This window comes from Halichoerus grypus, chromosome 15 (genome assembly GCF_964656455.1).
Source record: "Halichoerus grypus chromosome 15, mHalGry1.hap1.1, whole genome shotgun sequence".
Taxonomy (NCBI): domain Eukaryota; kingdom Metazoa; phylum Chordata; class Mammalia; order Carnivora; family Phocidae; genus Halichoerus; species Halichoerus grypus.
In genome coordinates this window covers 18321205-18345234 of record NC_135726.1, presented here as the reverse complement: position 1 = coordinate 18345234, position 24030 = coordinate 18321205, and the positions used below count along the sequence as shown (strand labels likewise).

Here is a 24030-nt window from a genome sequence, read left to right as displayed (position 1 = left end):
TCTCCCAGTTTAGGGACGAGATGGTCCTGATTCCTTCAGTTTGAGGGATGAAGTGGATGGGATTCCGTCGTTTGGGGAAAGCAGGGAGATGGATCCCTTTCAATTTGGAGCAAGAAGTGAAAACAGATTCCACTCAGTTTGAAGGAAGAAGTGGAATCATTTCCCTCTAGTTGGGGTAAGAAGAGGGACGGGTGCCCCTCAGTTCTGGGAAAATGATGTGATGACTCAATTTGAGTGAGGAGGTAGAACATGTTTTTCTCAGTTTGGGGTAAGATGTGGGATGGGTGCCCCTCAGCTTGAATGAAAAATGGAGACGGTCTTCCTCAGTTTGGGGTGAGATAAGCCAAATGCCCCTCAGGTTTGGGGGGAAAGGTGAGTGGATCCCTTTTAGTTTGAAGGGAATCGATAGGCTGGGTTTTCTCATAGTTCAGGGAAAGAAGATAGGTTCCCTTCTGTTTTCATGGAAAAGGTGAGGAGACTTTCCTGTAGTTTGACCGAAAGGGAGGCCGGGTGCTCCTCGGTTTGGGAGATAAAGAGGAACAGCTTCCTCATCAGCCTCGAATGAGCTGGGCTCAGTCTGGGCCTTGGAGTTTCTGGGGACGTTGAGGAAGGACGGCGTTGTCCATCACGGCTTTCTGGGAGGGCCCAGTGCGCGTGCGCAGCGCTGGTCTGGGCGGGGGCCCGAAGGGGGTCCTAGGCTCCGGAGGGCGGCGGCGCACTGCCCCCTGCCGTCTGCACGGGGCAGCGTCGGGGCCCGCGCCTTCAGTACCAGCTGCTGGCGGCTCCAGCGGGTCGGCACTAGCGGTGAAGGAGATGCGCCCCTCCGGCCTGGACCGCGCCCCCGGCAGATCCCCTCCGCTCCCGCGACGGGCTACCTACTCCGGCGGGTGGGACGCCGCCGCGCCTCCGGAGGGCTGTGGCCGCTCACAGCTCTGAAACCGGGTCAGGGGAGCTTTGGGGAAGGTTTGGGGGAGCGGACTCGAAGGAATAGGTTTCGGGACTTGGAGAGCTGGACTGGGGGATTTCCAGCGCTCAGACTGGTTTAGAGGGGGGAGGAGCGGGGTCCAGAGTCCGGACGCCCGGGGCACGGTCTCGGAGTCCGGACCCGGCTTGGGGGTTTCGGAGCTGGGATTGGGGGGAGCGGGCCCCACGTGCTTGTGACGCGGGGGCGGCCGGTAGGCGCGGCGGCGACGCGGGGCCGGCGGCCGTGCGGTGCCGGGAGGGCCGCTAGGCAGGCGGCAGGATGCTGCGCGCCGCACTACCGCTGTTCGGGCTGCCCCTGGCGGGGGCGGCCGCCACCGAAGAGCCCACTCAGGAGCCGGGGTCGCCGGGCGAGCCTCCCGCAGGGCTGGCGCTCTTCCGCTGGCAGTGGCACGAGGTGGAGGCGCCCTACCTGGTAGCCCTGTGGATCCTGGTGGCCAGCCTGGCCAAAATCGGTGAGTGCGTGTGTGTGAGCGCCAGGCCGGCGGCCGGCAGCGGACCCGCCCCCAACCCCTAGTGCCCAGATCTGGGCCGGCTTCTTGCACAGTGCCAGGACTCAGGTTCCGATTCCACAAATCCGGCTCTCACAGAGTTCCTGCGCCCTCTCTCCCTCCTCCCCTCCCCGCGGGGGAGGTCTGAGGATTGGCCTTCTCTGAGGGCTGCCCCAGCTCTCTCCATCCCTACACTCTTTGCCCTCTCTGCCCCCCTCCTCCCCGTAAGCCCTTCGGTCTGGCCTCTTCTCCACCAGTCTCCAGGCTCCTAGAAACCTCTGTCAGCAACAAAGATGTGTGGAGACGTTGTGGAGATAGTGTTCTCCAGCGAATCCAGGCATCCTGGATCTGCAGAAGCAGTCTTCCCAGGAGACCACATACAAGTGTCCACTCTCTTGGGATACTAGATTGCCACTTTTCCTCTAGGCCCCCCTCTGCTCTCCTATAGATGCACCGTTCTTTAGGTGTGCTTAGCAGGACCCCCTACCATAATTCAGATCTACATTCTTCCCATTTCAGGGTAAAAAACAAACAAACAAAAACCCCTTTCATTTCTTAGGGCCTTACTTACTATCTGCTGCCTACACTAGGTGCTTTCATACATCCGACCTCCTTCAGTCTGCACAGCATTAAAGGTTGTGCTTCACATTCCTTACCTTGAATAGAGCTGCTTTTCCTTGCCTTTGCCCCTTCGTCCCCACTTCTGAGCAGCCAGTGGTCCCTCCTCCTGCCAGAGACCCTCCTCCATCTCCCTGTTGTTCAGGCTCTGCTGTGGGGGTGACTAATTATAGCTGAGCGTTGCTACTCACTCCCCAGCTATGCTGGCACAGGCTGTACTCCAATCTCACCAATACAGTCTTCCTGTAGGAATCACACAGCTTAGAATTTGCCCCTCAACTCCCCCAGGGACTCTGCTAGGGGTGGGGTGTGGGGTTGCTGGGCAGGAACAGAAGAACTTTCCACTCTGTTCTTGCAGCCCATTAATAATGGAAAATGGGGCCTGAAGGCCTTCAGGGAACCTAGTTCTGCCTGAGAACAGGCTTTGGTGATGGGTTTTGGATTGCAGTGCTGGGGTTGATGCATGCTCTGGAAGTGAGGATGGAATGGAGTCCCTGAAGGAGAGGAGAGGGGAACTGAAGGTAGGGATGTGTGTGGGCAGATCTATGACTGAATTTACCTTAGGGCCTGGCAGCAATGAGAACAAGACGGAGGAGCCCAGATTTGGAAGCCGAGAATTGGGTTTGCTGAGGAGTCTATGAGTTGCAGGAAAGTTCTTGTTTTATTTAGGGTTTATGTAGCAACAACTGTAGTTTCCCCAATAAATTGTAGTGCTTTGCCTAGCTTGGATGTCACATCCTCTGGAGGTAGAAGAAGAGAGCCTCCTCATCAGACACACACACACACGCACACACACACACACACAAGTCCTCACAGAGGATGGGAGAGATCAGTAGGACGCTCAGCGATACCTTCCCTCAGCTTCATTGCTAGGAGATTTCCCCCACCCCCCTTTATTTTTATTTTTATTTTTATTTTATTTTTTTAGATTTTATTTATTTATTTGAGAGAGAGAGACAGAGATAGTGAGAGAGAGCACAAGTGGGGTTGGAGAGGGAGAAGCAGGCTCCCCGCAGAGTAAGGAGCCCGATGTGGGACTCGATCCCAGGACCCTGGGATCATGACGTGAGCCGAAGGCAGACGCTTAACCGACTGAGCCACCCAGGCGCCCTTTTTCCCCTTTTATTCGACAAATATTTATGTAGATCCCGTGTGCCAGGAACTGTTCTAAGCCCTTTGCATATAGCTTCCAAAAGGCACTGTCTTGGCATTGGGTCTCACATAGGCTATCATGGAGGCCACTTCCACTACCTGCCACTCCAGGTATGGGGAGAAGTGTTTACTCAGGATCTCAGGGCCTAGGGGAAAGCCAAAAGAGTTTATTTTAGTGGGCAAAGATAGGAATGGCGATAATGCTAGAAACCCAATTCATACTTCCTCTTCTTTTCCTGGGGGCAGGTCTGTCAATATTTTCCCCCAGAATCATTTTTTTAAAGGTCTTTTATTTTTAAGTAATCTCTATACACAACTCGAACTCACAACCCCGAGATCAAGAGTGGCATGCTCCACTGACTGAGCCAGCCAGGCATCCTTCCCCAGAGTTCAGGTAAATTAAATAGCTTGAGATCCCACAGTTAGAAAGTGATGGAGCCAGAAGAACTGGAGATCTTCTTACTGCTAAACCCAATGTTTTTTAAGCGATTGTGCCATTAGTTGAGCCTATGTAATGAGAAGCACATTGGGCTAGGAGGTCTACAGTGCTGCTAGGAGATATAATACGTGTTATGGTCTGGCTAGGGAGCAAGACGCTATATATTAGGTAACGTTTATTGAGTGCTTGTGATAGAGCACTGGGTTAAGTGCTATCGAGTAGATAGTTTTACTTAAACCTCACAACAATTCTATGAGATCATGACTGTTTTTATTTCCATTTTGCTGACAAGAAAACTGAAAGAGAGGTGAAGTTATGTGCTCCGAGGCCACAGAACTAGTAAATAGAGGAGCTAGTCTTCGAACCCAGGCAGCCTGACTCTAGAGGCCCTGATTTTAATAGCTATGTTATGCATAAAAATATACCAGCTAACATTTGCTGAGGCTCAAATAATAGCTATGAATAGGGGAGATCAGAGAAAGGTGAGGTCCCCTGAGGATAAGAGTAGAGAGGAGGGGGCATTTCCAGAATGGAAAGAGCAAGAAAGGCCTAGGTTACCATGACAGAAGCACCAAGAGACAGACAACCTTAGCTGCAGTGGAGGGCTTGTAGCCATGCAAGTTGGAGATTCTAGCAGTCTTGCCGTTCTTTTCTCCTCCTTGGTCCCAGGGTCAGGGTTCCTGACCTTAGATAACATTTTAAGACTGGGAGGTTAAAGGCCAGTGTGTGTGTGTGTGTGTGTGTGTGTGTGTGTCCCATAAGCTGATACATCCTGCCCTCTTCTTGCATTGTAGTGTTTCACTTGTCGCGGAAGGTGACATCGCTGGTCCCTGAGAGCTGCCTGCTGATTTTGCTGGGACTGGTGCTTGGAGGCATTGTCTTGGCTGTGGCCAAGAAAGCTGAGTACCAGCTGGAGCCAGGCACATTCTTCCTCTTCCTGCTGCCTCCTATTGTGCTGGACTCGGGCTATTTCATGCCTAGCCGGCTGTTCTTTGACAATTTGGGTGCCATCCTCACCTATGCCGTGGTGGGCACACTCTGGAATGCCTTCACAACAGGTGCTGCCCTCTGGGGCCTGCAGCAGGCTGGACTTGTGGGTGAGTGACACTAGGCCCTGGACTGGCAGAGGGAGGCTTTGCCAGATTCATCACCCAGCTCCCTTCTCCAGCTCTGGAGATCCCATATTGGCAAGAGCCATGCCCTGAGAGCTCCGTCTTAGGTCCCTCCCACCTGGAGTGCAAGGCAACACTCCAGATGGGCCTTCAGCCTTCATTTAGGTCTCTGCCAGTTGAGTCTGGGCTTCTGCAGCATGACAGCTGAGCAGAGGCCTGGCTCCCAGCTGTGTGTGGGCTGCCGAGGCTGGGAAGCCTGCATTACTACTCTGCTGCCTCCTGCCCTCTGTTACCACACTGCCACTTGCCAGTCTTGCTCCCCTGAGGCACAATTCACTGTTCCGTGAGGGCCAACCATCCTGGCTCTGCCCAGGTCACATCAGGGTGGTTTTCTGTTATTATTATTATTTTTTTTTTTAATTAAGATTTTTTTTAACGATTTTGTTTTTAAGCAATCTCTACACCCATCATGGGGTTTGAACCTACAACCCCAAGATCAAGAGTCACATGCTTCATTCACTGAGCCAGCCACTGTTCAGCCAGGCACCCCCTTACATTTTTTTTTAAAGATTCATTCATTTATTTGAGAGAGCATGTACATAGTGGGGAGGGGCAGAGGGAGAAGAGAATCAAGCACACTTGCTGAGCGCTGAGCCCGAGGTGCAGCTGGATCTCAAGACGCTATCAGGACCTGAGCCAAAACCAAGTTAGATGCCCAACCGCCACCTAGGGACCCCTGAATTTTTTTTTTAAGTAATCTCTACACCCAGCATGGGGCTTGAACTCATGACCTCGAGGTCAGGAGTCACATGCTCTTATGACTGAGCCAGCCAGGCACCCCTGTTGTTATTATTATTATTATAGATAAATCTATATTATACATCGACAGAATGCAATACATTACACTGAGTGTTCTCTCCTTACTTATCCCATGGACTCTTTATAGCAACCCTGTTGGGGTATAATTTGTCCCACTTAATAGATGAGGAAATAGAAGGCCTTGAACTCATTTGATAACAGGTTCAAGGTTAGTAGGAGAGGTCTACTTTACTGGGGATCCTTGCCCTTAGGCTGCCTTCCTACTCCCTTCTTCCTCATTTCCTGTACCCAAATCCATTCAACTCTGAACGTTGATAATTCAGACTTCTTCCAAGGTACAAGGGGAGGTTTGCAGTTTCTACTTGAGGACTCCAGCCTGGTTTTCCGAATGGATGAGTGAACTCTTTGGGGCAGGAAGGGAAGGGAGAACATCAGATAATAATAATAATAACAGTAACAACAACAATAATAATAAGTAACATTTATTAGGTGCTTACTATGTATGAGACTCTGGCTAAATAAAGAACCTTTTGAGGGAGATACTGTTATTATTCCCAATATATACATGAGAAAACTGAGGCTCACAGAGATTCTATGTCATATTCAAGTTCTCCCCATGGTGGGTGCTTTTCCTATCATACTTAGCCCTCGTGGATGGACAGCCCTTCCCCCTCCTGCTGACAATTGTGTCACATCCCTTAGGCTGAGAACCACAAGTGTGGGAGAAAGCACTCTCTTGTTGTTGTCCCTGATAAAGCCAGTCAGCAGCCAGTTTCCACCTGCTAGTGGTTCTTGTTACTGCAGTTGCAATTCTCAGCGTCACCTTAACTTTTCAGGTTACTTAGACTTTCTTAGCCATCTCCTGGGTTGATTTTGCAGCAATCTCGTGAGGTAGGCAGATGAGGAGGCATGGCTTAAGAGAAGTCATGTGACAGTGACAGCGCCAACATCACAGAGCTGGTAAGTGGCAAAGCCAGGCCTTAGGCTCAAGTCTCCTGACCTGCGGGCTGACACTGTCTTCACCATCCCAAGTCCTCTCTGGGCATCCTTGTTTCCACAGTGCGGGGGCGGGGGGTGGTGGTGGGAGCCAGGGCTTGTCACAAGGAATGCTGTGGGAGACCAGATACCTCACCAACTGCTGTCCCCCATCTGTCCCTCAAAAGCCCCTCGAGTGCAGGCCAGCTTGCTGGACTTTCTGCTGTTCGGGAGCCTCATCTCAGCAGTGGACCCCGTGGCCGTCCTGGCTGTCTTTGAGGAGGTGCACGTCAACGACACTCTCTTTATCATCGTCTTTGGCGAGTCCCTGCTCAATGATGCCGTCACCGTGGTGAGAGTGCTCAGTTGGCTGCCATTCCCTGACCCCCGCTACCATGCTCTGACTAGTTGGGTGTCTGAGCATGCTCATACCCTTCCCTGGGCCCCCTGGGGAAGAAATACAGCCTCAGTTTTCACCTCCTCCTGGCAGTCCCAGTTGGGCCTTCCCTCTCTTTGCTTCTGACTCTCCTCTTCTCACTCAGGTGCTGTACAAGGTCTGCAACTCCTTTGTGGAGATGGGCTCTGCCAACGTGCAGGCTGCTGACTACCTGAAAGGAGTCGGTCAGTATTTCCCCCTCTTGGCTGGGTTGCTGAGTCCCTGCCCCCAACTGCATCAGGACAGAGGAGGCTGTTGAGTTGCCTCATTCCCTTCCCTCCACTATGGAGAAATGGGATCCCGAGAACCTGAGAAGGAAGGGCTTTCCCGGGATCCTGGCTCTGGGATCCTGACCCCCGGGGAGTACAGTGGGCATTGTCCTCCACTCCCTGCCAGGCAGCAGTCTTGTCTGCCCGGGTGGGGTCCAGGCCTGGGGTCATGCTGACAACCCACTCCTCCCCCAGCCTCCCTGTTTCTGGTCAGTCTGGGCGGGGCAGCCGTGGGCTTAGTCTTTGCCTTCCTCCTGGCCCTGACCACACGCTTCACCAAGCGGGTCCGCATCATCGAGCCGCTGCTGGTCTTCCTCCTCGCCTATGCAGCCTACCTCACTGCTGAAATGGCCTCGCTTTCTGCTATTCTTGCGTGAGTCGTGGGGGCCTTGCATGTAGGCAGCTGGGAGGGGGCACTGGAGATGGTTGCCCCTTACATGGACAGAAGCAGGACCCTGAGGAGGCAATAGGCTTCCCTGAGCCCTTGTGGTAGTGGGAGCCTCAAACTCCCCTGGGGAGACGGCAAACCTCAGGTAATGTTTCAGGATCTGCCTCCAGAACTGCCCTAGGCACCTCAGAACCCAATCTTCCTCTGCCTGAAGCACTCTCTGGGGTATAGGCTGAGCTAGAAGTGGACCTCAGGTCCTGGTGCCACCAGCTCTAATGGCCACAGCACTTTAAAAAGTGCCTCAGAGAGGATGCTAGTCAGAGCATGTTTCTCGCAGCTTCCCTTCCAGGAGGCACTGAGTGGGAACCTGGAGATTTGGACCCTTATCCCCAGACCACCCACCACTAGCTATCCTGGGACAGTCTCTTTGCCTCCCTGGGCTTCAGCTCTGACGGTCTGACATCTGTGATGGGCAACACCCCTCTTGCGGCACGCTCAAACCCCAGAGGCTGCAACCCCTCCTTACTTGCCCTGTCTGTTCATTCCTCTCCCAGTGTGACTATGTGTGGCCTGGGCTGTAAGAAGTATGTGGAGGCCAACATCTCCCATAAGTCACGCACAGCTGTCAAATACACAATGAAGACTCTAGCCAGCTGTGCTGAGACCGTCATCTTCATGCTGCTTGGCATCTCGGCTGTGGACTCTTCTAAGTGGGCCTGGGATTCTGGGCTGGTGCTGGGCACCCTCTTCTTCATCCTGTTCTTCCGAGCCCTCGGTATTGCCAGCACCCTCTGCTTTCCCACTGTCCTTCCTGCCCTGCCCCAGCTCATCCCCCACTTTGAGTCCACATCCTTGTCTATTCCTAAGCCCCACCCCTCCCGCCCCATTGCTCACCCCTCCCAACCCCTGTCAGACCTTAGCCCAGATACTTGGTGCCATCCACTCCTGGGTCCTCCACTCCCAACGCCCTGCTCCCACTGGCCTCCCTCCTGCTGTAGGCGTAGTCCTGCAGACGTGGGTGCTGAATCAGTTCCGGCTGGTCCCTCTGGACAAGATTGACCAGGTGGTGATGTCCTATGGGGGCCTGCGGGGGGCTGTGGCCTTCGCTCTCGTCATCCTACTGGACAGGACCAAGGTCCCTGCCAAGGACTACTTTGTGGCCACCACTATTGTGGTGGTCTTCTTCACAGTCATTGTGCAGGTGGGAGAGCCCAGGAGGCTGGGTAGGGAGAGGGTCCGGCAGGCCCTGGGGGAGGCATGGAGCCTTTGGGACCGGGGCTCTTCTCTTTGGGGGATAGGGACCTGACTTCCCAGACCTTGAGTGCAGTAAGGTGGAGGTACAGAAGCTGAGGTCTAATTATGGGGCGAGAAGGGCAGCAGGGAACTGGATAGGGCAGGGCTCACCTGCTGCCTGTCCATAGGGCTTAACCATCAAGCCACTGGTCAAGTGGCTGAAGGTGAAGAGGAGTGAGCATCACAAACCCACCCTGAACCAGGAGCTGCATGAGCACGTGGGTACCAGAACCCCATCCCTCCACCTATACCTCTCTTCCTTCTATTTTGAGCAGAGTCCTGATCCAGTCCCCCTACCCACCCCCTTCTAGACTTTTGACCACATTCTGGCTGCAGTGGAGGACGTTGTGGGGCACCATGGCTATCACTACTGGAGGGACAGGTGAGGGAGCTCCCCCAAGGCTCCTTCAGCAGCAGCAGCCCCACCAGCCAGGGCAGCACTGGGGATGTGCCACGCTTCTGAGAAGGGACACAGCCAGACTTGGGCTGGGTGACCTCTGCCAGGAGCTCTTCAGTGGCATCCCAGTACTCTCAGGATAAGACAAGTCTTCCCAGGGAGGCCTGCCTGGCCCTGTGTGGTACTGCAGGCGCCAGACCCCGGCCTCATCGTGCTCTGCTCTGCCTTTGACTCTCTGCCTGCTAATTACACGGATCCTGGTTTAGAACCTCAGGACCCACTCTGCTTCCCCCACCCTGCCGCTGGGACCTTTGCCCATATTCTGTGTATTAGAACATTCCCTTGCCTCCTTCTCACCTACTTAACCTATTCATCCTTCAGATCGCACCATAGGCATCAATTCTCTAAGGAGGACTTCCCTGGCCTCCCTGACTAGGACAAATCCCTATCATACTCTATCCTTTGTAGTTCTTGTTATGGTTGCAATTTTCGTTGTTTGCAATAACTTCAATTTAATATCAGGCTTTCCCCTAATGCTGTAAGTTCCATAAGGGCCGGGATTAGCTTTGAGATTCTCCCGGCTGCGGCCCATACCAAGAGAGCCAGGCCAGTGCTGGCCGTGCCCCTGCCCCATCTGAGGAAGGGCCAGCCAGCTGGGCTTTGGGGATGGCACTCAGGGCTGGGCCTGACGTCCTCTGTAGGTGGGAGCAGTTTGACAAGAAGTACCTGAGTCAGCTGCTGATGCGGCGGTCAGCCTACCGCATCCGGGACCAGATCTGGGATGTGTACTATAGACTCAACATCCGGGATGCCATCAGCTTCGTGGACCAGGTGGGCCAGCAGCCAGTGGTGGGTGGGCAGGTAGCCAGCAGAGCAAGGCAGGAAGGGGTGACAAGCAGGCAGGACCTGAGCAGGGAGTTGGGAATTCCCAGCAGACTCCATGGTCTGGTAAAGTGGCAGCTGCAGGCACCAGCCTGACCTGATGCTAAATTCAGAGTCTGGCAGGCAGTAGAGAAAGCTGAGAAAGAGCTGGGCTCTACAGTCAGCAGATGCAGTTCAATTCTTACCACTTACAGGCTTGTGATCTTGGGTAAGTCCCTTATCCTCTCTGAGCCTCAGTTTCCTTAATTGTAAGAAAGCAGGAATAAGAATACCTATGTCATGGAGTTTTGTGGATTCAATATTTAAAGTGCATAGCACAGTACCTGGAAGATCAAAGAGCAGAATAAGTGTTAACTGTTGTTCCTTTTATTACCCTTTGACTGGGCCACCCTCCATCTGATAGCCGTCTGACCTCTGTCTTGGCCCCTGCAGGGAGGCCATATCTTGTCCTCCACAGGGCTCACTCTGCCCTCTATGCCCAGCCGCAATTCTGTGGCAGAGACCTCTGTCACCAACCTGCTGTAAGTCCTTGAGCCCCCTTCCAATTCCTCAAGCTCCTCTCTACTGGCCCCTCTCTATGCATCCCTTTTGGGGAAGATTTGTGAACGCCTTTGTTTTTTGCCCTCCCCCTGGCCTGTGCCTCCCGGCCCCTCCCCGGCACACATGTTCCCTGCCTCCTGCAGGAGGGAGAGTGGCAGTGGAGCGTGTCTGGATCTGCAGGTGATCGACACAGTGCGCAGCGGCCGGGACCGTGAGGATGCTGTGATGCACCATCTGCTCTGTGGAGGCCTCTACAAGCCACGCCGCCGGGTGAGAGCAGGCACGGTGTGAGAGTTCCAAGGGGGGCTGGGGCGGGGGGTGGGGAAGGGTGGTCTGGGGAGGCCATGACTACAGGCTCAAGAGGCAGTTGGCGCCAGCTAGTGGAGAGTTAAAAACACCCAGTTGAAGAGCGTGGGCTTCATCTTGTTGTAATAACTTTTAGCTTTTTTTTTTTTTTTTTTTTTTTTGAGAAAGGGTTGGCCTGATACAAGCACTGTTTAAAGATGTCTTCTTCTGGTAGCAGAGCACAGACCAAATTGGAGGGGTGAGGTGAGAGACGGGGAGAGCCAGTTGGGAGGCTGGATTGAAACACCAGATCGGAGCTGGGTGGTGGTAAGGGAGAGGAGCACATAGGATTGGGTGGTTGTCCTGAAGGGGAGAGGAGGGGACAGACTACAGAGGGCTTGATGGGGTCCCAGACAGAAGCAGAAGTGCTGAGGAAGCCTGTGGGACCAGCTTAGCATGGGGAAGGCAGGCATCTCTTTTAGATAATGTTAGTCTAATGCAGGTCAGGAAGCTTTGGGGCTAGACGGCCCAGCCTATCCGGGAGGGAATCTGCTGCAACCCCACAAGGGGGCAGCAAGCCATTACATTGAACTTTTCTGAACCGGGAAGGCAGCTGTTACCATTCCTGGCAGTTGAAACAGTCCAGGTTATTTCTATCATTGAGACGGAATTGGCTTCCCTTAACTCGGTGGCACTGGTCCTAATTTGACTCTCTGCAGCTCTGCAGAATAAGCCTTCAAAGGTTCCAAGACAGTTCCCTTTCACACAGGCCTTCTTGCCCTCAAGTCAGCATCGCCTCTCCCTGGTGTGTCTTCTCTGGTCATAAGAAACAAGGCCCAGAAGGCTCCTCTAGCTGTGGTTGGTCAGGGCATGGCATAGGGGCTCTCTTACATTTCTAGCTCTAGAATTTGCCAGTCTCTTCCCGCTGCTCAGAATCCCCCCAGGTTTGTTTTACCACTCTGAGGCTCCATATTATCCTTACAATTAGACACACCTCCATGGTCTTCCTCAGTTAATGACTGTTAAACTCTGTCTTATCCAACCTGTGGGGTTTGTGTTTCATTTTGTTTACTTTTTTCTCAAGGCAAATTTTACTCATTCACAAAACTAGACAGAATAAAATAACTCTCATGTATCCATTGCTCAGCTCCTCTATCAGTGCATGGTTAATCTTGTAACATGCTGTACCCCCACCTCACTCCATCCACACTTTATTATCTTAAAGCAAACTCCAGACATATCATATCATATCACCTCTAAATATTTCAATATGTGTCTCTATGTGGCAGGAACTCTCTATATGTATTCATGTATATGTATATTTTATATATATATACACATATATATATAATAGTAGTACTATTATCACTCACAGCAAATAACAATAATTCCTTCTCACATGAAATATCCAACCAGTGTTCATAAACATCTTTTTTCCAGATGGTTTGTTTAAACCAGGATCCAAATAAAGTCCACACTTTGCCTTTGGTAAATATGTCTCTTTATTAAAGACGAAATCTCTCATAGTTCCTTTTCCTTTTCACCCACTTGCTTATTTATTTATGAAGAAACTGGATACTATGTCTCAGAGAATTTCCCATTTTATGGATTTTGCTGATTGTATTCCAGTGGTGGTGTTTAACATGTACCTCCATCCCCTGTATTTCCTGGTAGTTAAATCTAGAGGCCTGGTCAGATTCAGGAACATTCAGTAGGTGTGCTATGTATTTCTTATTGTATCACATCAGGATGTATGTAATGATTGGTTGTCTATGGATGTGTGTATGTAAGATTGGTCAATGGGTGCAATTCTTGTGTAGTCAATTAAAAAAAACTGGAGTAAGATTGTGCTTATCTCTGTTAAATGTCATCTTATTTGATTTAGCCTATCATTCCATCGTTTGGATCCCATGTCTGGCACCAAATATCTGTTCAGATTCACATCATGTGAAAATTAACTAAGCCTGTTAACTTTGTATTCATCCAAATCAACATAAAATGTTGAACAGGATAGAGCTGAGGACAGAGCCCTGTGGCATGCTACCAAAGACTTTCCAACAGACTGACATGGATCAAGCATTTTTGGGTATGGTTACTCAACTAGTTCTGAGTCCACTTAGTTATACCATAACATAATCTGTAATTCTTCGTGTTCTTCACAGAAATGTCATTAGAGAGAGAGAAATGTCATCAGAAAGAGACAGAAGTGTTTAGTATGCAGTTACAAATAGGAGATGATAGTTTGAGAGATAAGGGCTAGAACTAATGATTTTTTTAAAAGATTTTATTTATTCAACAGAGAGAAAGAGAGAGAGAGAGGGAACACAAGCAGGGGGAGTGGGAGAGGGAGAAGCAGGCTTCCCACTGAGCAGGGAGCCCGATGTGGGGCTCGATCCCAGGATCCTGGGATCACGACCTGAGTCGAAGGCAGACGCTTAACGACTGAGCCACCCAGGCGCCCCTAGAACCAACGATTTATAAGCAATCTTTATCATCAGAGGTTTCCTCACCTGGCAACATCAGAATCCCCTGGGGGAGCTTGCTAGAATACATATTCCTGGCTTCACCTCCTGGAGATTCTGATTTTGTAGTATGGAAAGGGACTAAGAATCTGTGGGCTTAGTAAATTGTCCAGGTGATTCAAACGCACCTGGTCTGATGGCGTCATGGTCTCTATCATGAGGCTAGCTGAAGCTGGGGGAAGGGCCAGTTCACTGCGGAGAATATTTGGAGGGGAGAGAGGAGGGCCAAGGACAACACTGTGAGGAATCCACATGGGAGAAAAGGAAGGGAAGCCAGCAAAGGAGGGGAGAGGAGCTGTAGCAGGTGGTGTCTCAGAGGCCTGGGGCAGGACAGCTGGATGCTCCACAGAGGTCAGCTCAGTGCCTAACCAGAAGCCATGCCATGGCACTGGTGACCAGGGAGAAGGCAGCACCATGGACTCGTGAACCCTGGAGTTATATTTCTGTTTTTAAGAAAGTAATGGGTATGAGGGAAAGTGTCAGAATCACAGTATAAAAGTTTGGCAGCAAAAGGGAAGCAGTGGCTTCAGTGGAAAGGCTTTCTTCAGGGGAGTATGGGGAGCCGCATGCTTAAAGGCAGGGGGTGGGCGTGGTGAGGGGAGGAGGGAAGGTGCTGGGGCAGGGGGAACGGGAGGGAGCCAGGAGCTGATGGAGGCAGGGAGGAGTGGGCTGAGCAAAACAGGGGCCAGGGTTCAGGGGGAGGCCTGTGAGGGAGCTGATTCCAGCACCCCCAGGAGAGAGGGGTCCCTCTGGGTGATTAGGTAGAGGAGGGTAGATGGGAGACTTGAAGGGAGCTCTTAGAACTGGCTCAGGGCATCAGAAAATAGGAGGCATAGGAAAAGATCGATCGTACTGGGGAGGTGAGCCCAGATGAAATGATTCAGACCAAATGGCAGTACTTCTATCTGGCAGTCTAGGTAGCTATGTAGTGGGCTTGGTCTTTGTGAGAAAGAGTGGGAAGGAACAGATGATAGGGGTGGTCCTGAATTGGGTGCAGGTGGCTGTTGGGACCAGGAGGGTCCAGGGTGTCGGGAGAGATAGTTCCGGAAGTCCAAAGTTTTTGCAGAAATGGCTGGCTGGAGAGTTCGTTGTGGAGGGAGAATCCTGTGTACCGGGGGTGGGGGGGGGACAGGCACAGGGACCAGGCTCCTAAATGGAAGTGCTAAGAAGGAAATGTCCCCCACAGTCTCATAGTAGCCCTGAGGGACAAGATACAGGGTCCCCTGCCTCTTGTTACTTCAAGTCAGAGGGGATTGGGAAGGGCAGTAGAGGATAGGGACAGCCAGATTTGGGGGGAATGGGTTCGTGATAAAAAGAAGTTTTTCCTCCGGTGAACTGAGAATACAGAGTGGCTGGCTGGGTTCCTATCGTATTTTTTGTTTTTTTAATCCATGGTTGGTTCTGGAAAAACTGGGCTGGCAGGGCCTATGGTGCACATGGTGCTGTGGCCTGGGTTCCTGTGGGAGGCCAAGGCTCCCAGCCTCATGGCAGGGCGGGGCTGTCATTGCCAGTACAAAGCCAGCTGCAGCCGCCACTTCATCTCAGAGGATGCTCAGGAACGGCAGGACAAGGAGATCTTCCAGCAGAACATGAAGCGGCGGCTAGAGTCCTTTAAGTCCACCAAGCACAACATCTGCCTCAATAAGAGCAAGCCACGACCTCGCAAGACCAGTCGCAAGAAGGCACGTGCTTTCTCTGGGACTTCTGTTTGGGGCTGGAGGCTGATGGTGCATAGTTTTCAAGCTCCCAAGTATTGGAATCCAGCCCAGGGGGACCCTGAGTTGGATAATCCTCAAGACCTTGGTGGGTGCAATAGTTTGTGTTCCCTTTTGCATCTTCCTGGAGTTCCAGAAGGGTAAGGTGAGGCCTTCTGGGGGAGATCTGCCTCTTGCCATGTGGGCGGTCACCTGCTGGGAGGCAGCAGGACTTCCTACCAGAAATGAACCCAGAAAGAGAAAGGCAGGTTCCTGGGGGCAGGAGCAGGCAGAGCTCCATGAGTCCCTAATTCAGCCCAGGCTGAGGCATCCAGAGCCCTTGCTGGGGCATAGGTTACTTACACTCCATAACACTTGCCGGGGGCGCCCCGGGCAGATGGAACCACTGAGACTGACACAGATTCCCAGGCCCGCTGTGTCAGGGAGACCCTACCAGACAACAGGGTTGGGGTTTCGAGCCATGATCAGAGGCTTAGGGTTTTTTTTCTTGGTCCTCAGAAGGATGGCTTGGCTAACACTGAGGCCACAAATGGGAAACCTCGAGACCTGGGCTTTCAGGACACAGGCAAGCAGGGAGTGGGGGGTGGGGCTGAGGATGGGGTGGGAGGGCAGAGGCCCATCAACCAAAACCTGGAGGATCCCCTCTGTGCTGCATTCAGTGCCATAGGCTGAGGCTCCTCCCTTCAGGGACCTGATGGGCTTACTTGATTTCAAAGTTGGCCATGTTCTAAGCAGTTCTCAGTTTGTGCCAGGAGGTGTCTGGTAGCTAACTACAGGTTATAGGCCCCGAGGACTTGGAGAAAGTATCATGGAGAAGGGGGGAGCTTGAAGGATGGGTGTCCCTAGCCCAGTGTCCTGTCTGCAAAACCAGGAGTTTGGATGAGCTGAGCATTGATGGGCCTTCCACCTCTCCAGATGCTCATGTTTTCAGTTGATGATGGGCTCCGGGGTTGAGAGAACAGGATGGAGGGCCTGGAAAGTAGAACCTCCCCACTGGCTTCCTCTGAGGAGGGGCTCTGCAGCCCCACCTCCCTTCCTCTCCAGCCCCAACCCCTAGGCAAGTGCTGAAATAGCCAGAGGAGAAGGTGGGGGGTTGTGCCAGCCGTGGGCTCTTGCCTGGGTAGACAGCTGGCTTGGGCTTATGCGGCACCAAGAGGCAGCTGCCGGGCTGGCCATCTCCACTCAGTTCTTGTCCCCGTCCAGCTGCTGTGATCTTAACTGTGGAGTCGGAGTCGGAGGAGGAGAGTGACAGTTCAGAGACGGAGAAGGAGGACGACGAGGGGATCATCTTTGTGGCTCGGGCCACCAGTGAGGTTCTTCAAGAGGGCAAGGTCTCAGGTAATGCTTTCCTCCCAGCCTCCCTCCCCCTCGGGCAGGCTGGAGCTGTGCAGCTGCCATCTTCCCTCTTCACTCATGGCCTTCCCTCCAGACAACTCCCTTTTCCTCCTCACTTATTCACCAAGCAGCATTTACTGAGCATCTCCTTTATAGTCAGACGTCTGACATGCCTGATCTGATTCAATCCTCACAACAACCAAGATCGGGCAACTGAGCTCATAGAGCCCAGGGGTCTTGGGATTTGTCCAGGATCCCACAGCAGTACCAGAATTTGAACCTGACCCATCTGACTCCAAAGCCTGCAGCTTTGTCACTGTCCCTTTACAGTCTGGCGAGGCATACGAGGTGACAAGCAAACCAAACACCAGGCTCTGTTGTGACCCATGCTCAGCACACCTGCCCTCAGGTAGAGCCCCTGGGGAGGGTGGCAGCCTGGCCTGGGGAAGGAGTCTGAATTCATCAAAATGGCATTATTGTGGATAAAAAACTATATATATACGTGTTTCCGAATGTGGAGACCTAACTTACTCATAATATCACTGCTAGTTGGCTCCAGCATCCTCAGGTGTCATTTCTAAAATGTTTATTATAGAAAATTGCAAAATATACAAGAGACAGAATAATAAAGTAAACTTCCATCTACCCATTACCCAGCTTCAATAATTACCTACTCCTAATCTTATTTCATCTATCCCCTCACCTATGCCCCTCTCTTCACTGGGTTCTTTTGAAGCAAATCTCAGATATCATATCACCTTATCAATAAATACTTAAGTATGTATCTTTAAAAGATAAGGATTCTTCTTAAAAAATATTACTCACAATACCATTATCATATCTAAAGTCTTTGTCACATGTTCAAATTTCCCTGATTGTCTTAAAATTTTTTTTTACAGTAGATTTCAAATAAAAATCCATACAAGGCCCACACATGACATTTGGTTGCTAAGTCTCTTTTATCCTACAGCAGTGGTTCTCAAGGGGGTGGTAGTGGAGTGACTTTGCCTGCAGGGGACGTTTGGCAATACCCGGAGCCATTTTTGGTCGCCCCAACTGGAGAGGTGCGCTTGCATGTAGCGGCTAGAGGCCAGGGACGCTGCTAAGTGTCCGCTAATGCATGGGACAGCCTACAACAAAATATCTGTTCCATCTTGTCAGTGATGTCAAGTTTGAGAAACCCTGATTTACAGGTCCCCCCCTTTTTTTCCTTCCCATGTATTTATGGAAATAGTCTGGTTATTTGTCCCACAGTCTTTCCTTGTCTGGATTTTGCTGACGGAATCCCCAAAGCATCATTTTAATATGTTTCACTGTGCCTTATATTTCCTTTAAACCAGTCATTAAATCTCAATCAGATGTCAGTTTAGATGTTTTGCTAAGAACCCTTGAGTGGCGGTGATGGTGCACTTTGTACCCCGTCGCAGCGGGAAACCCATCCCCTCCGGGGTCTGTCTTCTGTGAGGTTGCTGTCCATCACTGGGCTCCGGTGCTAACCTGGCCCACCCGCTGGGAAGCCCGCCGGCGGCCGTTCGGCAGCGTTAGCCGCTGACGGTCATCGCCTGACCCCGCACTGCATCCGGGGCTGCACAGTGGTCATGCTCTCCATCTCCTTTGTCATCTGCATTACCAGCACTTCTTCTCTAAAAAAAACTTCACATCAGTGCCTTCATTACTTTGAGGGGCAGTTCATACAGGAAAGAATAGATGAATGCTCGATTTTTTTTTCCTTTCACGTAACAGTTTTCAGACCAATGAAGCCTCCTCCAAAGGTGAAGACTGAATTTTGTTGTTTTAGTCTGGTGGTGGTGGTGGTGGTTAAAATTTAATATTCCGGGTCTTTCAAGAGAGGGAGTTTTACTTCCAAACATTTCATAATGTACGCGACTGCGAAGGACTTTATCAATGAGCAGGTACGGACCGGGCACCTGGTATATGCAAGGCATTGTATTGACTTCGGAGAGCAGGGCGCGGGAGGTGGCCGGGGGCTTCTCCTCTTTCAGAACCTCGGACTTCCTGTCACACAGTGGCCCGGCCTCCCATGCCGGCTGCCAGCAGTGCTGGGACTCCTTGGCTCAGGTCCCCTTTGCGGCACAGCGTCTCGCCTGCTCTGGGGTTTGCATGAGCTCACTCTCGTGGGCTCTGTCGCACCAAAGGGCTGTGGTGGGCGCTCAGGCAGGGCGTCCAGCACCAAAGCCTTTGGTGTGGCACCTCGAGGTCTCCCTCACCCTCGATGCTGTCTCCTCTGGGACAGGGCCTGGCAGGATGTGGTTTCTGAGGCCAGCGCTGCAAGTCGATGAGGACTGATCACAGATGGGCTTTCTTCCTGCCTGGCGCCTCTTTTCTCTTGAGTTATCTTCATTCATTTAGTCAGTATTTGCTGAGCAACTACTCTGTGCCCAGCCCTGTGCCAGGTGCTGGGGATATACAATGGAGAGCTTTCCCTCATCAACTAATCACACATAAGGATGTATTAGGGCGAATGTGGAATGAATTTATTTACGACAACGTGGTGATACTTGAAAAGGATTCCACTGTGTTACTAATGAGTGCGTATGTACTCTCTGTCCCCAGGGAGCCTTGAGGTGTGCCCAAGCCCACGCATCATCCCCCCCTCCCCAACCTGTGCAGAGAAGGAGCTACCCTGGAAGAGTGGGCAGGGAGATCTGGCAGTCTACGTGTCCTCGGAAACCACCAAGATTGTGCCCGTGGACATGCAGGCGGGCTGGAACCAGAGCATCTCGTCCCTGGAGAGCCTGGCGTCCCCGCCCTGTACCCAGGCCCCGACTATGACCCGCCTGCCTCCTTGCCCGCTGGCCGCTGAAGAGCCCCAGCCCCCTTTCGACCTGCCTTACGATCCACGCCCTAGCTTCGCCTTTCCCCCAAGCCTGGCCAAAGCGGGCCGCTCTCGCAGTGAGAGCAGCGCTGATATCCCCCAGCAGCAGGAGCTGCAGCCCCTCATGGGACACGAGGACCGCACCCACCTTAGCCCACGCGCAGCCAACTCCCACTGGTGCATCCAGTTCAACAAAGGTGGCCGGCTGTAGCCCACGGACTCAAGGAGGAGCAGGGGGCTGGATGCCCATGGGAAGTCTTCCCTGGGCAATGGGCAGAGGAGCCCACTTAGCCTGACAAGGAGCCAGAGGAGCCTGAACTAGCAACTGGGCTTCCTTGGGGCAGGTCAGAAGGGTATCCTGGACTGGTCCTCACAGGGACCCTTTCACCACCTTCCCTTTCAGTAAGGCCCTTACCCTGGCTCAAGACCCAGTCCAGAACTTCTAGGGGCTAGGCCCAGCCACTGGGAAGCTGATGCCCTTTCCTCAGTGGGTCCCCCTACGGTCACTCTTGGCAGCTTTTCCTGCCCCCAAAGCAAGGGCATCATTCCATAGCTGATGCTGGTCTTTCCTGCCCTCCACCCACTCCCCAGCATCAGCTCAAGGACAGTGCCCTGGCACTGAGGCTCCTCGAGGGGCTGGTCTTCAGAGGGATGGGGGTGGGAGGTGGAGCAGGCCTCAACCTTAGGCTTTGCTGCCCTGTGGGGTCAGCTTCTACAGCCAATTTTGCGGGGGGCAGGGGGGGCAGTGGGAACCTGTGTCCAATTCTTGCTTTATCTCCTTCCCTTTGCTGCCAATTATTGGGGCCATAGTTCTTCCTTTTCCAGGATCAAGGCCACAGGGCTGGGCCAGGCTTCAGATCAGGGCTGTTTCTTGGCAGGGGTCACTCTGAAGATCAGCTGCTCTGTATCCAAGTCTGGATCTTTCAGATTCCTGGGTCTGGATTTTCTGAGGAGGGGAGATAGTGGCCTCTGGGCCATGACCACCTTGACATTCCCCAAATAGGAAAGGAGCCAGGTATTAAAGGGCCACTGTCCCACTGCTCTGGGGGCTGGGATGCCTGGCTGCAGTGGGAAGGGGGCTGACTGGGTGGCAGGTAAATTTCCTGGGGTTAGCACCTGCCCTGTGTCTTGTATCTTGAACCTAAGACACATTAAACATCTCTCGGATGAATGGGTGTCCTGTGTCCATCTGTCTGGGGATCCTAGGGGTGCGGGGGCAACTGGGGTATCTAATGAGGGAAATAGAACCTTATAACTGCCTGCCCTGGGGCTTCTAGGAGAGAGAATGAAGGGGGATCCTGGGAAGGACTGTTAGGCCCTCTGGCCCTCTTTCCCTCCTCCCTCATACCTTCCCACATGGTCCCCTGAGTGCGGGGCCTGCAGTGGCTGTCCAGGGATTGCTGTATGGGCACAGGGTCACAAAACTGGGAGTCCACTCTAAAATAGGGAGGCCAGCAGGAAAAGAGACCCCAGAACATAGGTCCCAAGGTACCCAAAGATGCAGCCAGCACATACTGGGATCAGATAAGCCTTCCTTGAAAACCTGGAGGCAGGTGTAGGACAAATAAACAGAAGTCCTCTGCCCATGGCAGGTGGGAGGGCAATCTCAAGGGAGCTGCTTACCACTCGAGTTTACACTATAAAGTGGGTAGTGTGGGGTCCAGAAACATCTAGGGACCCAAACCCTTAGACAATAGCAGCCCCAGATTCAATTCCCACTGTGTCTGAAGGACTTTTAAGAAGACATCCATCTTTATTGAGATATAACACATATACTACAAAACTCAACCATTTAAAATGTATAGTTCAGTGGTTTTTAATATATTCACAGAGTTGTACAACCTCATCACAATCTAAGTTTAGAACATTTTCATTATCCCCAGGAAACCTTGTGCCCATTGGCAGTCACTCGTCATCCCCTGCCTGCCCAGCCCTAGGTAATCACTAACCTACTTTCTGTCTCTATAGATCTGAAGAACTCTCGACACTGCGAAGGTTACACAGGTAGTCAATAAGCACTTACCTTCTCTGGGCTACGAATGGGAAAATGGGAAGGAAAGAGGAGTGACTTGGGCCTTGCCCTCACATCGTTTAGAGCTGGCAGTGACAGGACCTAATAGCTAACAGTCCAGCTGTCACTTACCAGCCATGGCAGCTTAGGCACGTTACATACTGTCTGTGAGCCTCAGTGTCTTCATCTCTAAGACGGAATAGCAAGTATACTTATTTTATAAATTTGCTGTCAGGATGAAATGAAAAAATGACAAGAACCTAGTATACAGCATGGCCCACAGTAAGGGATCGTTAATGTTTACCATTACAGGTCTTGTACTTCAAGGCAAGGAGCGAGGAAAGTGCTTTGGGACTCCGAGGAGATCTGGGAAGGCTTTGTGAGGAGCTGGTGGGTGTGAAAGTGTGTGTGTGTGTGTGTGTGTGTGTGTGTGTGTGTGTGTGTGTGTAGGGGTTCAGACAATACAGGCAAAGTTGGGTGGATGCATTCCAGGTAGAAAGAGCAGCATGCCCAGAGCACACATGGCAAAAAGGTAGGAGCAGTGGGTGATGTGCCCTGGAGAAACCAGCCAGAGACACACAGGCTGGGGTGGGAGTGGGGGGATGCTGCTGAGTTGTGGAGGTGGCAGAGAGCTGGCCTGGGAGAACTGTGATCTGGGGAGTGGTGTGGGCAGTGATATGCTTTAGGGAGCTCAAACGCAGTTGGTGCCAGATGGAATGAAAGAAACCCCGGGTGGAGGATAGACTGGTAGAGGGGAAGGCTGGAGACAGGAGGTTTGCTCTGCTCAAGCAGCCTAGGGACGTAAAGAGACTGGAGAGGGCAGGCAGCCATTCTCAGACTTTAGGGTCACGATCACTGAGAGCTGTCAAACATACAGATTCCTGGGGCACCTGGGTGGCTCGGTCAGCTAAGCATCCGACTCTTGGTTTCGGCTCAGGTTGTGATCTCGCGGTCCTAAGATTGAGCCCCATCTCTGCACTCAGCGGGAAGTCTGTTTGAGATTCTCTCTCTCCCTCTCCCTCTGCCCCTCCCCCTCCTCGCTCCCTCTCTCTAAAAATAAATCTTTAAAAAAAGCCATGTAAATTCCTTGGGCCTGCCCCAAGGTTCTGACTTAGCAGAGCAATGGGGACCCAGAGATCTGTAATCTTAAGCAGCTCCTTGTGAGGGAGATCACAAAGACGACATTCTTCGAGAATTTTTAGATTAGAAAGGTGGTAGAAATTAAATCCACACAATCAGGCAACTCAAAGTGCAGGAGGAAGGGGTGCAGAGGGGCTCCTGGGTTTGGTACTGGGTAACTAAGGATAGTTGGACATCTGGGAAGACAGGGTTAGTCAGAGACGGAGGGGGAGAAAGCAGGTGAACACAGCTGGGGGAGAGGCAGGCATGTGGGATGCAGGAGAGTGAGCAAGTCAGGAGCTCATCCATGGCTCACCACCTGACTGGATAAGATGATGGACATGGCCTTCGGGTGACCTAAGCTGCAACCAGGTTTTGAAGGAAGAAGGATTTTGACCAGGGGAGATGGACACATTTGAGACAAGATTTGTGATCAGATGAGTTTTCTAGGCCAGTATGGAGTTTGGAGTTTACTTAGGCCAAAAGTGAGAAAAGTCTGGAAAGTTTGGGGTATTATCACCCTTGCTGTCTGGGGCAGTACTGAAGAGTGTGCAAGGTTTGGGGTGGAGTACGTGCAATGACTTTGGGTCTCTTATCACTAGGCCCACAGCCCCCATCTTATTTTTGATTGATTTATGTTGGCAAGGAATGGGAGGCTGAGGGAAGGCTGGGCAAGGGGCAGGGGAGGGAGGCCCAACCCCATTTTATGATCTCAGTGGAAAAGGCTGCTGTGAGTGAATTTTGCTGCCAGCAGAGCCACAGAGATGGGCCCCATGAGTCACTCCTCAGTCCTGCAAGCTCAGCCCTGCAGAGCCTGCTGTGGTCAGCGGCCTGGGTTGGTTCCAGGCCCAGCCCCCAGTGTTCCCCCACTAGGCCTCTGTGTGTTCCCATTTCTATCCGTATCTTTGCCATCCTAGGGCTGTGCATCGTGCAGCTCTCTGCCTTTTCTGTTCTCCTTTCAGACTGAGCCTCTGAATCTGTCTCTATTTGTGACTCTAGTTTACATCTGGCTCAAGGATGGGGAGCCTCAGGAGGGCAGGTGGTAATGTGACCACTCTCAGGCACCCCTAGGTATTTATTCTAGGCCAGGCCCTATGTTAAGTGCTGGAAGTACGGAAGTGGCCAGTACACTCTGTTTTCATGAAGCTACAATGCACATTCTATGTGGAGTGAACAAACCAAGGCTGCCCCTGACGCTGAATCTGTCTGCTGCCCGTGCCCGGCAGTGCTGGGGTCAGCTATGGCCTGTGGCTTGGGACCTCTTACTTGCCTCTGGTATTGGAGGGGGTATGTGTGCCTGCCAGCAGGTCCCCCCAGATCTCAGCGCTCCTAGGAGGCCTGGCTGGTGGCTGGGGGTGGGCAGACAGTGGGCAGCAGAAGGACAGGGAGGGAGCAGGAGGCAATGACTCAATGGG

At 52.3% G+C, this 24030-nt stretch overlaps 1 protein-coding gene across 4 annotated transcripts; it reads left to right on the top strand.

Annotated features, from left to right (window-relative positions):
* The first annotated feature begins 1071 nt into the window (after nucleotides 1–1071).
* On the top strand, nucleotides 1072–20656 carry SLC9A5 (solute carrier family 9 member A5). Of its 4 annotated transcripts, none has more exons than XM_036115085.2 (16): nucleotides 1121–1436; nucleotides 4476–4778; nucleotides 6776–6939; nucleotides 7130–7208; nucleotides 7488–7665; nucleotides 8235–8455; nucleotides 8679–8881; nucleotides 9102–9191; nucleotides 9285–9355; nucleotides 10072–10201; nucleotides 10685–10773; nucleotides 10936–11062; nucleotides 15111–15281; nucleotides 15816–15879; nucleotides 16518–16652; nucleotides 19224–20656. In XM_036115085.2, the coding sequence occupies exons 1-16, from the start codon at nucleotides 1244–1246 to the stop codon at nucleotides 19694–19696; spliced, it is 2691 nt and encodes an 896-aa protein (XP_035970978.1). In that variant the 5' UTR covers nucleotides 1121–1243; the 3' UTR covers nucleotides 19697–20656. The 4 variants fall into 4 exon arrangements, with proteins under 4 accessions (XP_077919893.1, XP_035970978.1, XP_035970977.1 ...); XM_036115084.2 differs by having other exon boundaries at nucleotides 1127–1436; nucleotides 15813–15879; XM_078063767.1 differs by lacking the exons at nucleotides 15111–15281; nucleotides 15816–15879; nucleotides 16518–16652 and having other exon boundaries at nucleotides 1072–1436; nucleotides 19224–19592.
* The last annotated feature ends 3374 nt before the right edge of the window (nucleotides 20657–24030 follow it).